The sequence below is a fragment of the Tenrec ecaudatus genome, chromosome 10, assembly GCF_050624435.1.
Source record: "Tenrec ecaudatus isolate mTenEca1 chromosome 10, mTenEca1.hap1, whole genome shotgun sequence".
In the NCBI taxonomy this organism is placed as follows: domain Eukaryota; kingdom Metazoa; phylum Chordata; class Mammalia; order Afrosoricida; family Tenrecidae; genus Tenrec; species Tenrec ecaudatus.
The window spans coordinates 142212470-142227709 of NC_134539.1; the positions used below are offsets into that span (position 1 = coordinate 142212470).

At 56.5% G+C, this 15240-nt stretch overlaps 1 protein-coding gene across 1 annotated transcript in view; it reads right to left on the bottom strand.

Moving 5' to 3' along the window:
* Positions 1-6796: 6796 nt before the first annotated feature.
* The window catches only part of MARCHF10 (membrane associated ring-CH-type finger 10), an 88181-nt gene continuing 79737 nt past the window's right edge, over positions 6797-15240 (bottom strand). Inside the window, exons 8-9 of the mRNA XM_075559409.1 lie at positions 11626-11739; positions 6797-6910 (exon numbers count right to left, since the gene is read on the bottom strand). Of these exons, the coding sequence (XP_075415524.1) occupies positions 6809-6910; positions 11626-11739 (216 nt within the window). The 3' untranslated portion in view covers positions 6797-6808. The remainder of the gene's footprint in view (positions 6911-11625; positions 11740-15240) is intronic.

Consider the following 15240-nt stretch of genomic DNA (forward strand, 5'->3'; position numbering starts at 1 on the left):
GCTATCTTAGAGTGGGTGACTGGGGGCCTCCTACTGAAGGCAGGCAGAGAGTGAGCAGTGGGCGGACTGAGGAGCAGCAGTAAGTGCAGGGCCCGAGGTGAGGGTCCTAGGTGTCGTGGGGACCAGCCAGGGGCCACAGCTAGCTAGAGGAATGAGTGCCGGGAACACCAAGGGCTGTGGGGAGGCCAGAGAGCTTGGTAGGGCCGGACTGCAAGGCTTCAAAGATGGTGGGGTGGGGGGGATCTGGATATTGTTTTGAAGGTCATGGAAGTGGGTGGAGGAAGTCAGCAGGAGTGACTAATCTGAGTGACCTCTGGCCAAGGTCATCTTGGCCAGGATATGGAAATAAAAGTGGATGGGAAATGGGGAGCGGAAGCAGGAAGACCGGCTAGGAAGGTTTCCAGAGGACGGAGGTTTGGATCAGGTCTGTGTGTGTGTGTGTGTGTGTGTGTGTGTGTGTGTGTGTGTGTGTGTGTGTGTCAGGTCTGCTGTGGGGGTGGTGTGTGTGTGTGTGTGTGTGTGTTTCCTTCATTTTGGGGGGATAAGTTTCTACTTTTCCTGTGTGTGTGTGTGTGTGTGTGTGTGTGTGTGTGTGTGTGTGTGTGTGTGTGTGTGTGTGTGTCAGGTCTGCTGTGGGGGTGGTGTGTGTGTGTGTGTGTGTGTGTGTGTGTTTCCTTCATTTTGGGGGGATAAGTTTCTACTTTTCCTGTGTGTGTGTGTGTGTGTGTGTGTGTGTGTGTGTGTGTGTCAGGTCTGCTGTGGGGGTGGTGTGTGTGTGTGTGTGTGTGTGTGTGTGTGTTTCCTTCATTTTGGGGGGATAAGTTTCTACTTTTCCTGAATAGATACTACATCCACATTGTTCAAAACCTAAAAAACGATACCCTGACAAGTCGTGCTCCACACTTGTCCCCAACCATCCTGCTCCTTTCTGCCCTATGTTGGTCGGTTTCTTGGATGTCTTGCCGGTGTTTCCATGTGAACATACAGGCAAGCACATCCGGGTACTTCCGAAGAGAGAGCTGCTGCCCCAGCGAGACTGGTCGTGGTGCTGAGCGGACGAGGGAGGCAGAACTTAGGGCCTCAACCTGGGGCTGAATGGGGTACCGTTTCCTGAGCAAGGGCGCCCCTAGGGGGAGCTCGGGGGCTGCTGTTGTGAGTCCCAGGCCGCAGCCAAGCCCCAGCTCCTGCTCGGAGCCTACCGCAGCACTCCGAGAACCTTGGCAGATCTTTTGTTTCCCTTTAACTTTTAATAAAGAATTGGGTGAGCGGATAACCAGTTCCACCGATTCCTGCCTCTCCTTTGCACCTCGGCCACTGTAATTCCCTCAACGCAGCTCCTCCCTTGGTTTTCCTGTATCCCTTCCTCATTTCCTCACCATCCTTGGATAAATGCTGCCCTTTTGACCCTCAGTGATGATGACTAGGGGGGTGGAGGATGGGGGTGAATTGAGTTCCTGGCTTGAAGGGTGACTAAGGCTGTGGCCACGGGGGCTCCACTAGTCTCTAGCTGACCAGAAAGCCTGCTCACCACAATTTTCTTCCACCACTGTACCTAGGACTTTGTCATGGGATCCTTTTCAGAGCCGGGGGCGGCAGCAGCTGGGAACCATCTATTTTGTTCTGGTCTCGGGGCCTGGGAGGTGGATGTGCTCGTGATCTAGGGTGGCTGTGAGTCGGAACTGGCTTTGATTCAGCCCATTGGACTAATTGTTTCCAGGTGTCTTTTCTTTCCTCTGGACCTGGAGAGACCAGTGGCTGCGGCATAGACAGCTGTGCTGGAGAACAGTGAGCCCTGTGAACTCCGCGGGGGCTCCTAGTGACAAAGACAGTCCCTTGAGGTGTGCTGGCAGGAATGTCTCCCTTTGTGGATTAAGGACCCCTTGACCGGGCGCCTGGGAGCCACCCTGGAGCAGCGAGCACCTTGGACGCTGTGGCAGCACAGCTGAGGGGGCGAGGGCCAGCACCATTCGAGAGATTTAAGCCACTGTTTGCCTTCGCTTGCTCCCCACCTAGGGGCTCATGCCCACCTAGAGGAGGGAGCTTCTGGGCCCAGGCCGTTTCCCTCCAGCTCCAGGACAGCGCTCGTCTGGTGGGCTCTCCTGGTGCCGCAGAGGTTCACCACCTGCTCTGGTTGCCAGGCGCTTTGCCGGCAGAGGTGTCCTGAGGCCGTGGGCACTGTGCGCCAGGCACGGCCCCTGACCTTCCCTCTGGGGATCCATGAATGAATAGGAGGATGGGGCAGCCTTCCAGAAAAACTGGGCAGGCCTGATCACAACCTCTTCTTGTCAGGCCAGCGATGGCCTCCTCCCAGGAGTCCTGGCCGAGCCGGCCTGGCCCAGTGGGCAGCTCTGTGAGGCCGCAGGGGTGAGGAGCCGGCCAGCCATGCCACATGGCTGTGCTGGCATGGAGCCGCGTGGTCTTGCCAAGCCGCCTCAGTGTGGCCGGCTGAGTCCGTGGCAGGGACGGGCCGAGAAGTGCGTCACCCGGGAGGAGAGGATGGGAGGAAAAGGGAGGAAGGTGGACGGGAGATCAAGGAAATGAGGAGGGGCCGAGCGGGGGATGAAAGTGCCCAGATGTTCAGGCCTGGCCTGATTTTCGTTATCTCGGGACCTGGGCTGCCAAGAGGCTTCAGGAAAATGCTGGTGTCACAGCTTCACCCCCACCAGGGCCCGCGCTGTCTGAGGCTTGGGTTTCCATTCTCCCTCACCCAGAGAAGCCGGCAGGATGCCAGCCCCGGAGAAAGAGGCAAAACGCAGCAAGCAGACATTTCCTGTTGGACAGGAACTCCGAGCGGGCACCATGCTTCAGGCCACCGGCAGGCTCTTTCTAGATCGGCTAAAGGCAGAACTCAGAAACAGTGCCCAGGAGCGAGGGTCCTCTGGCCTGGGCCCATTTACTCCTTCCCCAGGCACCGCCACGTTCTGAAGCTGCAGGGGGGTGAGGGGTGGGGCTGTCAGCTGTTCCAGGTCATCTTATGTTTCTGCTGGCACACGCGTCGGGGTGGGGGGTGGTGGCGCGCTCAGTGCCTCTGATTTGGGAAACTCTAGACAACATCCTGACCCTTGTAGGACCCATTGGGTGCCTCGGTGAGAGCGCCCATCATCGGCATGTTTACTGAGCATTTCCTGTGTGGGGTTCCCTTCTGCTTCACATGTATTCTTAACTCACTCACCGATTAGCACCACCAAGAGGTGGGTGCTATTGTCCCCACTTCCAGAGGCACAAGGACTGAGAAGGAAATCCCATGTCCTCCCTGGGGGGGCCTCTGCTCTGCTGTCCCTCCCTGATCCAGAAACGGAGTGGACAGGCGTAAGCACCCGGCGGCTCGGCGTGTCTCTCACCCTGTAACCCTAAGACCTCAGCCAGCTTTAGAATGCCCTCGTCACCCCACAGATGGGTCTGGGTCTGTCCCAGTCCCGAGCGACCACTGACCTTCAGTTCCTCCTTTTCTAGACATTCCGCTGGTTTTGATGTCTCAGTAGCCAGTTCCCCTGTCTGTCCGTGTTGTTTAGTTTGACCTTCCTGTCTGCGTATCTCTGCCTCCATCTCTGATACACACACACTTCTCTTTCTTCACCAGACCTGCTCCATGGAATTCCCGTACCCACCGCAGGGCATCGTGGAGAAGTAGGGTGTCAGCACGCAGCATGTCCCCAGAAGCGCTTCCTGGGCACAGCCAGGCTGGTCCAGCCCGTGGGGGACCCCAGATGTGTGTCCACAGTGGTGGGGAGCTGGTGGGGGAGGAGACTGAAGCCAAGACTTTGTTCAAAGAGGTTGAAAAGGAACAGAAGGCAAAGCTGGGCAAAAAGTCTGTTTACTGAATCAATGGCTCAGCGCCCCGAGGGTGAAATGAGGCCTAAGTGGGCACCCAGGGCCTCTCGGCTTGCCAGGGCTGGGGGTCGCCCTTGGGCTCCAGGGCTGAGGGGCAGCAGCAGGGTCACCCACTGTGGCCTAACAACCTGGGCTGCTTGGCCTGTGCTGTCTGGGACCCAACTGGTGGCTGCTGCCCAAGTGGGGCTCTCCCAGAGTCACATGCAGCAAAATGCTCACTGCAGCCACTGGCTCCAGTTTCAGTCAAGAGGAGGGGAAAGGAGGCAGCGGGGATGCAGACATGGTGGCCTGGGGAAGACGTCTCTGCGGCCAGCCCCCTGGCTAGACGACCCGGCCGTTGCGCTGATAAACGCCGTTTTCATCCACCTCGGCACCTGGAAAGCGAGAGGGTCTCTCAGGCTGGGCAGCCACGGGGCCGTGGGATTTGTTGTGGAGGGACTTGGCATCGCTGGTCCCTCCTGCTCCCACCCTGGCTCCAGGAGCCAGGGCCTGGACCAGTGTGGGGAACCCTTGGGCTGGGTGCAGGCTAGGCCCCTCTCAAAGGGAGCATCCTGAGTGGTCCCCATCTGCCCATCCCGCCTGGTGCCTGTGCACATCGCAGACTGAGTAAGTAGAAGAGCAGGGTGTAGGAGCCCATGACACCCCACTCCTCCCTGAACCCTCTTGTTCCTGCCAGCATCTCCGGGAAGCTCCACCAGCTGCCCCAGCGGGGCCTCGCCCACCCCATGCTCACTGCTCTTGATGACGCTGCCCTGGGCCTGGTTTGGCCTGGAGGTGCCAGGCTGCCCAGCACCCGGACTGTGGAAGGATTGCTCTCCCCCTCACACACATACCCCCGGCTTTGGGCTTGGCTATGCTCACTGGGGGGCAGAGCCACGACCCGGTTGTCAGCCCTGGGACACACACCAAGGGGCCTCTGGCCTCTGGAGGTCATTTGCGGTTATTTGTGTGGCTGCGGGCTGATCTGGTGGGCAGGGCACCTGGGCCTCACAGAGCCTGGCAGGCATCTTACCTGGTGTGCCTCACTGGCTTACCTTTCCACGCCCTGTGTTCCCTACCCGACCAGGTGGCAGCTGTGACTCAGCTCTGGCAGCCCAACTTAGCAAAGTACCACTCACTAGGTGAGTCATGCCAGGCTCATGGAGACCAAAGGAGAGAGTGGCCTGGGGAGGGTGGGGGGGAGTTTGCGGCTCTGCCTTGATAAATGGCCTGGCAAGAAGCCAGCCTGAGTCTCTGACTGCGTGCCAGGAAGCTTCTTCTCTGGGTGCCCCCTGTCTAGGTGGGCCCACTAGAATGTAGTGTGTGCAGGCTGGGGCAGGTGTCAAGGGTCTGGGCCTGCACTGCTGGGGGTAAGCTGGGGGGTGGGGAGGGGACCACCAGCAGGTCCCCAGCTATCTGAAGAGGGTGGCCCTTGAGTGGCCTGACGGTCAGTGACAGGGGCAGCAGTGCAGGGCAGGGAATCTATTAGGCCCTTGGGCTTCCCATGCCCTCCCCCTGAAAGCCCGCACCTCACCGAGTCCTTCCGACGCCCCTTGGGTGCCCTTCCTCTGCCCTCAGGGACCTGACTCCCCTGGAGCTGTATGGAGGGGACAGGGTGCCCCTTCCCCACCCTGTAGCCAGGACCCCAAGGTCTCCTGGGGTTGGGGGAGCCTGCCTGCCTCTGGCTCCTGGCTGGGAAACATGAGAGGCACCGGTGCATGATGGGCACCAGGGGTCGCCCCTGTCCACCAAAGGCACTGAGCACCGGCCTCACCAGATGGAGGTCGCGGTGCTGGGGACCCTGCTCGGGCCTGGGCACCACAGCCTGCGGTCCTCACCAGCACCACCCAGTCCAGGTCAAGATGGGGTCCTTCTGGCGGGGGGCAGAGGCACCCAGTGTTGGGGGGCAGGCAGGCCTGGGACACAAAGGTCCTTCTGAGCCTCAGGCTCCCTCCCTGGCTTTGGCTTGGGGACTCTGCCCAGCCATGCTATCCGGGACTGGGGACCATCGCCCGCAGACTCTGCGGTCTTGTGAGGGCACGAGGGGCGTTGGGCCCTCTCCAGGCTCGGCTCCGGATAAGGGCTCAGGGGTCTCCAGCTGTGAACCAAGGGAAGGGCCCCTTCCCGACATTTTCTCTCAGAAAATGACCAGCCTGCTGGTTGGCAGGGCTTCATGCCCACCTTATAGGGAACTGGGCTCTCGGGGTTCCCCTGGCCCTACCCTGTGACAGGAGGTGGGTGGGGGGAGGCGAATGCAGCTTCGTCCCCAGGCCCATCTTTTGGGGGTTTCTAAATAGTGCCCGACTGCACCAAGACCGCCAGGGACCCCTCTGTAGAAAAGGGGGTTCCAGGGGGAGCCCCTGAGACCTGAATCAGAATCTCCGCGAGGGGCCCAGGACTCTCTACTTGGGGCTGGTTTCCCCCAGTAATTCTGCTGGGGAAGCCAGCAGGGAGCGTCCGTGTCCACAAGGGCAGGCCACGCAGGGTTTCTCAGAAGAGGCCCCTGGGGACAGCGCCACTGAAGGCTTGTTCTCACACCCAGGGAGGGTCTTCCCGAATGTGTCCTTAAAGGGGCCTCTTTCCCTCCAGGCTGGCTTTCTGGGGGGCGGGGGGAGAGACTTTTCTCCAACCTGTTTGAGGAGAGCTATCCTGCCTGTGTTGAGAGCCCAGAATCCAGCAGACCTTGCTTGGCCCCCACAGTGAGAAACCCATTGGGTGAAGAAACAAGGCCTCTGGGCCCTGGCTGAGCAGGCTAGCATTGCCCACGTCCCCCTGAGAGGCTCATCAAGTACTGGACCCCAACCCTGCCAGGTAGAAAAGGAACCCCCCAGAGCAGACCACCCTCTGCTTCCTGGCAGGCCCCGTCCTTGCTCTCGGGATGAATGAAAATTCGGATCTGCCCTGAAGCCGGGACGTGAACTCTCCTTCCGGACGGCTTTCTCTGCAGCCAGGATTTCCCAGGCTTGGAGGGGTTATTTTTGCCTCTGGGTGGTGGTCACTATTTCCTTCCAATGAGCAAAGCACCCCTACACCGACGAGACTGACCCCCAAACCTACTTTCATTTTCTTCCGGCCTGGATTGTGGACAGTGTCGTGTCAACTGTGAGGAAGAAGACAAGGAGAGATAAGCTGTAATGTTCCCCTTTCCCATGCGATTGTGAACAGGGGTCTAGTTCTCTAGACACCGGAATGTTCTGGGAATCCCCGACATCACCTTAAAGGGGGCAGGCAAGTGGGTGGAGTGCTGGGGGGCAGCGTGACTCCTGGGCATCTTGGGGCCCTGGGTCACCTTGGCCGTCTCGGGGCTTCCAAAATTGGCAGCGTGAGCAGACCGGCTTCCTTGCCATTGATCTCCGTGGATGGCGGCACCCCATGCCCGGTTTGCAGGCAGTGGGGGTGTGGGCCTTGTTAATTGGCCACTTGCCTCGCCACTGGCTTTTAAACAATCAGTTGTATTCTCCGCCTGGCAGGAAGCAGCAGTCCCATCAAGGCTCTGGGCCCGCTCTTTTGTGTCACCGTGAGAGACGCCCATTGTGCCAGGCTGAAAGGGTGTGGGCTCCGGGGCAGAAGGGATGATGCTCTTCCGCAGAGAAGAGGGGCTTTGTGACAGGCTGAGGGCAAAACAAGGGGTGCTGGACACGGTTACTGGGGCAACTGCCTGGCCAGTGCGGGGGCAGCTTTGGTTCCCGGTCCCCTTTCCGTGCCTCAGGACAGGCAGGGCCTCTCATGCCCCGCTGCAGAGGGAAGGCTGGCATTTCTCTTGGACTCAAAGGCAAGGGACCCACAGAAACCCTCCCTGCCACGGAGTGACCCCGACTGGACAGAGGCAAACCACCCCTGTGGCTTGCTGGGGTGGTCAATCTTTCCGGGAGCAGACAGCTGCAGTTTTCTCCTGCTGAGTGGCTGGTGGACTTGAACCACCCACTAGCCTTACTCCCTGGTGAATGAACCCACCAGGACAGCGCCAGTCACCGCCTCTGTTTTCTCTGGGGTGCCAGGGATATCGCACTCTGCCTTTAGGTTCACGTCTGTGGCAGGTATCTACTCTTATCTAACCAGCTCCCGTACTCTATGTTGGTAAGTTAGGAAGTTCTTCCAATCACGGACCCCATTTTGCTGGCTAGATGTGGCCCTTCTGGGTTTTGTAGAAATGATGTCAAAGGGGAGGGAGCCTGGAGAAGGTGCGCCCAGCCTCAAGACCGCACTTGTCTTCTAGGCCCACCCCTCCTATGGAGCACTAGACAAAGAAGGGAGTGGCTTCCAGAGACCATGAGAGGAAGGCCTGACACCCTTTGGTCCTTTGCCGAATGAATGCCCCCCGACCCCCATGACCACCACGTAGACCACTCTGTAGTTGGTGGTCTTTGGATACTTTACAGTCACTGGGTGCTCCTAGCACTTCTAGTATCTGAGACATGGTCGCCGCCACTGAGTGTCTGTTTCTTCAGAGACAGGAGGAGGAGGCTTGGCCTTACTTTCCGAAAGCTCACAGGTCTATTGGGGAGACAAATTGCATATGGAATTGCTAGGTCCTTCAGGATCTCCCAGTGAGAGAAGCTCTTAAGCTCTCATTGCCAAGAGCCTCTAAATTTTGCTGGGCCTGGCTGGTTCTCTTGCCCAAGGGTGATTTTCTCATTACCTCCTGGTTCAACCGTTTGGGGAACCTGGTCTCTCAACTTGCCCATCAGCTCCTCAAGGAACGAGGGATCATGGAGTCTGTCTGATAGCTACCTTCCCTGACTCCCTCCTCTCAGCCTCCGGAACGGGCCGGGTCTGAATGAATGAGCATCACCATTAGCAAGCATTCATACCAGACCCTTAATAGACACAACCAAGCAGCCCGAGGGGGAATTAATTCTCCAGTTCTGGTAGCGCAGAGAGGGGGAAGGAGGGCTTCTCTCTCAACCTCGTGTCCCCTTTTTTGATAGACATCACAAGAAAATGAAAAAGAGAAACCCCACAGCAATCAAGTCAATTCTGACTCATGGTGACCCTATAGGGAGGTGAGAACTGTTCCGGTGGGTTTCCAAGACTGTTCGCTCTTGACAAGAAGAGAGCTTTGACTGTCTCCTGAGGAGCGGCTGGTAGTTTCGAACTGCTGCACTACTGGTTAGTAGCTTACTGTGTAACCACACGGCCCCCAGGGCGCCTGTAAAGAAAACCCTGAGGCTCACATCCGGAAGAGTCTGAATTTGACAAAAGCCACCAGGTGCGCCTCTGAACTGGCACCTGCACTGTCTATGGCTTGGTGGTTTAAGTGGGTGGCAAGTATTTCGGGGTTGTGGCACAAACAGGGTGTTGCCTCGGCATTTCTCCTCCCTCCCACCCAAAATCCCAGCTTGCTCCTGGTGTCTCGGGCGTCTTCGCGCAAGGATGGTTTTATCACGAGCTGCCTGAAGGCCCTGGTTCCGGATCTTAGTTTTAATCCCTTGGGTACGACTGCTTGCGTCTTTTCATGTTTAGTTTCCCATCCTGGGGGCTACTGCTTGTGCTTGGATTAACTCACTGTGACACGGGGGCCATCTGTAACCTGTATCAGCTCTGACTGCTTTGAAGTTCAATGCGCAGTAAAAAGTTCATTAAAAAGATGTGGGATCATGAAGATGAGGTTATAGAAATGTCAACAAAGGATCATTTCCTGCTTCCTGTACTTTCATTTGCTTTTTCCATTAAAAAAAAAAGATCTATTTCTCTAGGGAATGTATGTAACCATTAAAGCCATGGAACAGTCTAGGAAGGACAGGCCTGGGTCAAAAAGAGGGTGAGATTCCTGAGAAGATGTCTTGGCAAACACCCAATCCGTTTTCCTTAATTGAGAGCTCAAGGTCCAAGGGGAGACTTGAAGTCAGAAAAATAGGAACAAATCTCCAATTCTCACGGGTCACGGTTGGAACCCAGCATCCTTAATCAGATGACTCCGCATGGTCTGCAGGAAGGGCTGTCTGCTTGGAATCACTGGGTTCAACCGCCGAGCAGAGACTGAGGTCAGCAGATGCCATCTGTCCTTTTGAAGGAGGAGAGGAGAGAGAAAAAGGGAGACGACACAAAAGAAGGACGAGTGGGATGGCACAGTGCCACTGAAATAGTTTCTTGGTGGCTTGTGTACTGACACCTTAGCTCACTTGACAGCCATGCCCTTCAAACACAAGTCAAGGTCAACTTGTAAGACCCGAAGGCTGTGGGAGATTCCCAAAACTTACACGCATAGCAGGCTTTGGCATGACCTTAAGGGAAGTGTCCTCTCCCGGCAACTCTCCCTCCCAGCTTGGCCACAGAGAGGCATTCCATGAAGAAAGGGTGTTGTGGGTTGAACTGTGTCACCACCCCGAACCCCAATCTATACCAATTCAGCAGAGCTGCGATTCCCAGCCAGCATTATGTAGTTTATCCATTATTTTGTAACGTGGTAAATGATAAACACCCACTGCTATGAAGTCAACAAGGCAGGATGCCGTCTCCAGGATTAGTTTGTATCTTAACGCCATCTCTTTTGAGATGTAGAAGAGAGTAAACCAGTGAGCAGAGACCGGAGAGATCTACTACCACCCACAAGGACGAGCCAGGGATGAAGTGTATCCTTTGCACTCAAGGACCCAGTGCTGAGAACCTCCCACACCCAGGGAGGGGCGGGGGGCGAAGTTGATGTCAAGACCTAGGGATTTAGTCCAAGGAATGCCAGCTCCGCAGATGCTGAAAGGGGACAAAGGCCTTCTTCCTACATGGTGAGTGGCAGAGAGCAGAGGCCCTTCTCTAGCGGCGGCACCCTGACTTTGGACAATGAGAGAGAATACATTTCTGTTGATTAGAGCATCTCGCTGTCGCCGCACTAGAGAACTACAGCAGAAGCCCGCTGGCATTCATGGTGCTGACTTTACCACGACCAAGTGTGCTAGGACACTTTAGAGGTCAGCCAGTCCACGAGGATGATTCCGTCGAGGGTTAAGGACGTTGCTAAGGCTAGCCACCAGTTGGTGGCAGAGTTCAAGTTCTCTCTCCACACACCCAGAGGGCCCAGGTTTTCTTGTTAGGAGGGCAGCTGCCGATGACCATTTTGTTAATTACATCGCCACTTCCCTAATGACAAATGGTGAGACATCAGCACCTTTATTTCTTGGCAGTCTGTCTCCTCCAGCGGGGCACACATGCACACACTCGCACACAAGCGCACTAGCACAATAGACCCGGGGATGGAACACCAAACACACAGAGAGGACCCTCTTGTGCTCCGAATGCGATTTAACCAGCTCTCCCCCCTCCAAAGGTCTGGTTTTCACAGATCCTCCATGCCTGGGCAGTGGGCACTGTCAACCTCAGTCTCCATTTCCGTCACTGCCAGCAAGTCAATTCCCACTCATCCCAGACCCTAGAGGGCGGGTTGGGGGGTGACGGCCCTGTGGGTTTCCGAGATGTAACTATGTCCCGGAGCAGAAAGCCATGTCCTCCTCCATTGGTGGTTTTGAACGGCTGACCTTGGGTTAACAGCCGGAGGCATAACCACTCTGCCACCACAGCGCCTCCTCTGTATCCTTGTTGTTGGCTTCTATTTTGAGAGGTAAATATCCGTGGAGACTCACATGATCACTGGTGACTGTTTAATGACTACTTATGTGTAATAGTAAACAATTATGTGATTATCACTTTTTAGCCAGAGGGCCATCGAGTCTATGCAACAGCTGCCAAGCCTTAGTCTTAACAATTGACAGTCTGCTGGTCTACCAAGTGACTGTGGGCCTCAGCATCGTGTGTATCCAATAACCAACGCTGCAAAGGTCTTTGAGCAGCTGCCCGATGGCCCTGGGTGCGAGCCCGACTTACCCTCTGTCTCCCGGCGGCACCGAAGTTGAGCCTCATGAGTTCAGCAAACCTCTGTTCATAAAGATGAAGCAGCAGCACCAGGTACAAGCCCGAATTCATCAGCTCATTCTGTGCCTACACATGAAAAACATACGAAATATGCACGATCTAAATCAGGCGTAAGACACATCCGGACCGAGGGGCCTAGTAAAGACCCAAGACATTCCCAATGGCAGCCAACGCCCCAGGCCTCACCAAAGAGAAACAGTTCCGACCATCACGTGAGGGGTGAGTTCATTACATGGTGGACCACGCACAGCAGGCTCATTTTTAAGTTGGTAATTGTGTATGGCCCCCGAATGATGCGATCCAAAAAAAAGGTCCCCATCCCTGATTCTAAATCACGGAGTGGAGGGTCACAAGGTCAAGAGGTGCTAAGGAATGGGGCGGGAACCCTGTCCTATGATAAGTCCCACCTTCGGGACCAGAGATCACCCAGAGATGAGTGTTCTGAGAAAACCCCCTTCTCCAGCCCAGCCCAGCCCAGCAATAATGAGGACGCTGTGGCATCTGCCGCACTTGGCGTTGGGAGTTTTGGGGAACCCGGGTCTGCTGGGATCCTGTTGTGGGGCTGAATGCTGGCCTCCAACAGCGATGTGTCCAAGTCCTACCCTCCGAACCTGTGGACGTGGCCTTGTTTGGGGGTAAAACGTCTTGGCAGATGCAATTAAGGATCTTGAGAGAACATCATCTTGGATGTTCCGGGTGGCCCTCAAATCCAATGACACATCCTTATGAGGAAAAAGCTGAGGAAGAGGTTGGAGGCCGGCAGAGAAGGGCACGCAGAGATACCCACAGAGAGGAGGCGGCCAGGAGAAGACAAAGCCAGAGCATGAAACCACCAGCAAGCAGAGTGTAGGGCCACCCGGAGCTGGAAAATGAGAGGAAGGGATCCCCCTAGGAGCCTTTGGGTGGCGGGGGGAGCCCAGCTCAGTAGATGCCTTGCTTTCCGATTTCTGGCCTTCAGTATCCAAGAGAATATACGTTTCTATTTTAAGTCGCCTCTACCAAAACCCCACTACCATCGAGTTGGTTCTGAGTCAGGCTGACCCTCTGTAGGGTACCTGAGGCTATAGCTCTTTACAGGAGCAAACAGCCTCAACTGTCTTTTGTGGAGCAGCTGGTGGGTTTGAGCCACTGACCTTGAGGTTAGTAGTCCAACGCTTACCTGACAGTGCCGCCAGGGCGCCCATGAAGGAGCCTCATCTGTGGTGACTTACTATGACAACCTTAGGAAGCCAACAGGCGTCCCTGAGTGGTGTCGACAGTCCCTGCATTTGGCTGCTAACTGCAAGGTGGAAGGCTTCAGCACACCCAGCAGCTCCTCAGAACAAAGGCTTGGTGGTCTAAACTTCCCCCCTCCAAGCCCAAAACAAAACATAAAAACAAACAAACAAAACCCAGCTGCTGTCCTATAAACTTTTAGCCAATTCTCAATGAAAAGTTGTTTTTTTTTTAATCCAGCCGCTGAAACCCTCTGGAGCATCATTCTACCCTGACCCACCCGGGGTGACCCATGAGCCAGTCAACTGGCTTTACTGGCAGGAAACAGAGACAGACCCCCCCATCACATGATGTGGGAGAGCGTGACTCATTCATGAGCTGCTCTCAGACCAGCGGGATGCGGCCGTGGGGAGGGAAGAGTGGAGCACAGAACACGGATTAGTTGGCTCTAACATGAAGGCAGGCTTCTTGGAGGAGGTGGCCTTTGGCAGCTGTTGCTGGATGGAGGGCGGTGAGGTACATGTGTGTGGGGGTGTCCGACAGACAGAAACACCGGGTGCCAGGAAAGATGAAGGCATGAGAGAGCCCCGTATGTACTGGGCCAAATCCCCGTCTCCCTGGAGAGGCGGGAGGACACAGGGAGCCTGTTTCCAGCCTGTTGCCAGTGCTGAGTGTGACATCTTTGAGCAGAGGCCTCTCAGAAAGGCCGACTTGGATTGAGAGAGAGTCTGAGGGCCCAGGTGCCACTGTGGAGCATGGCTTCCCTGGATGCTTTGTTTGCAGAGAAAGGACCTGCATGCTGGACATTCCCCTCCTGACAGTTGGGCCTAACAATGGTCTCAGCTAAAGTCCCTGCCCCAGCTGGTGTGTGGGCAACGACCCTGAACTCCAGGACCCTCTGCCTGCAGGGGCTCAGCAGCATTGGCCTCAGTGCCTTGGCCTGGGTTCCTCGCAAGTGTCCTTCCTGTGGGCTTGTTGCATACGTCTGCTTTAAATAGCCGTCTCCCTTCTTGCCCCGGACCATATCCCTAATGTCCTTGATGGCCAAAGCCGCTTCCTTCAACTTCAAAGTCACTGCCATCGAGTCAATTCTGACTACTCATAGCGACCCCATGGACTGAGTAGAATGGCCACTGTGGGCTTCTGGGGCTGTCTACCTTTCTGGGAGCAGTGAGGCTCATTAGTCTCCCTCGGAGTGGCTGGTGGGTTTGAACTGCTGACCTTGTGGTTAGCAGCCCAACGTGTAACCCGCTAAGCCATGTCTCATCAGTCTGGTCTTTGCTCCCACGGGAGCATGGTGCATGTTTCCTCTGTTCTCAGCGCTTCTGCCTGCTGGGAAGGCCTCGCCTTCCAGGGGGGCCCTTCACAGGCCGCACACGTGGTGTTAGTAAGGATCCCCTTCCTGGGTGGGGGGTGAAGCAGCTGCGGGAACTGCTTTGAACTCCATCTGCCTTCAAGTCTCTCCCCAGGGGAGGGGCGTGGAGGTGCTCGGGAAGCGGGAAGCAGCCCGGCCCCAGGGACTAACATTCCCGGCAGAGGCCACGGCCCTTGCCATCACCCTCAGGGGAAGGCAGAGCTCCGTTTCCCAGGAGACTCCCAGCTTGGATTCGAGCCAGGGACCACTTCAGGGCATCAGCTGCCCGCCTGCCTTCTGCATCAGCCTGGGCCTAGCTCCCTGTTCCCATTAGATCAAGGAAGTTGGCGCTCAGCGCACCTTTTCCAGAACAAAGAAGCTGCCAGAAGAGACACTGAAGTCTAAGGACCTGAGCACGATCCTCCTAGATCTATGCCCGCTCTGGACCTTGGTGACTATGGGGCCCCCGGGCCACCACATTCTCCACCCACTACTGTCCCCGGGATCCTGCCCTGGAAGGCTCACGTCAGGAAACCTGGGCAGTTCAGCTACCTGTCTTGAGCTTTGACCATGTGTCCTGGGAGCTCTTGGCCTTGGTGTAGGGAGGATGGAGAGGTGGTGGCCTGCTTTTGCCTTTCTGTTTTAACTGCCTCATCTCAGGAGGGAGCCGGTGCCCACCTTCTTCCTGGAGGCTGCCCTGCTGCCACCTCTGAGGTTGTCCCTGGGGCCTTCCAAACGTGTCTTTCAGCCGGCTCCCCCAACAGCCGATGTCGGGTTCGGGTTTGGCCACCTGGGCTACCGCAGCTTCCCCTGCCCATGGCCCTGCCCAGCTCTCTCTCCACTGTGCCCTGGGTCAGGAGCCTTCCCGCAACACACCCTCTGGACACAGCAGGGAAAATCTATCGGCTAGAAAATGGCTTGCAACTGTCAAGCTTTGGGGACGCGTGGGGAGGGGGCACTCAATAAGGCCCAGAGGCATGCAGCTGGGAAAATAGGCA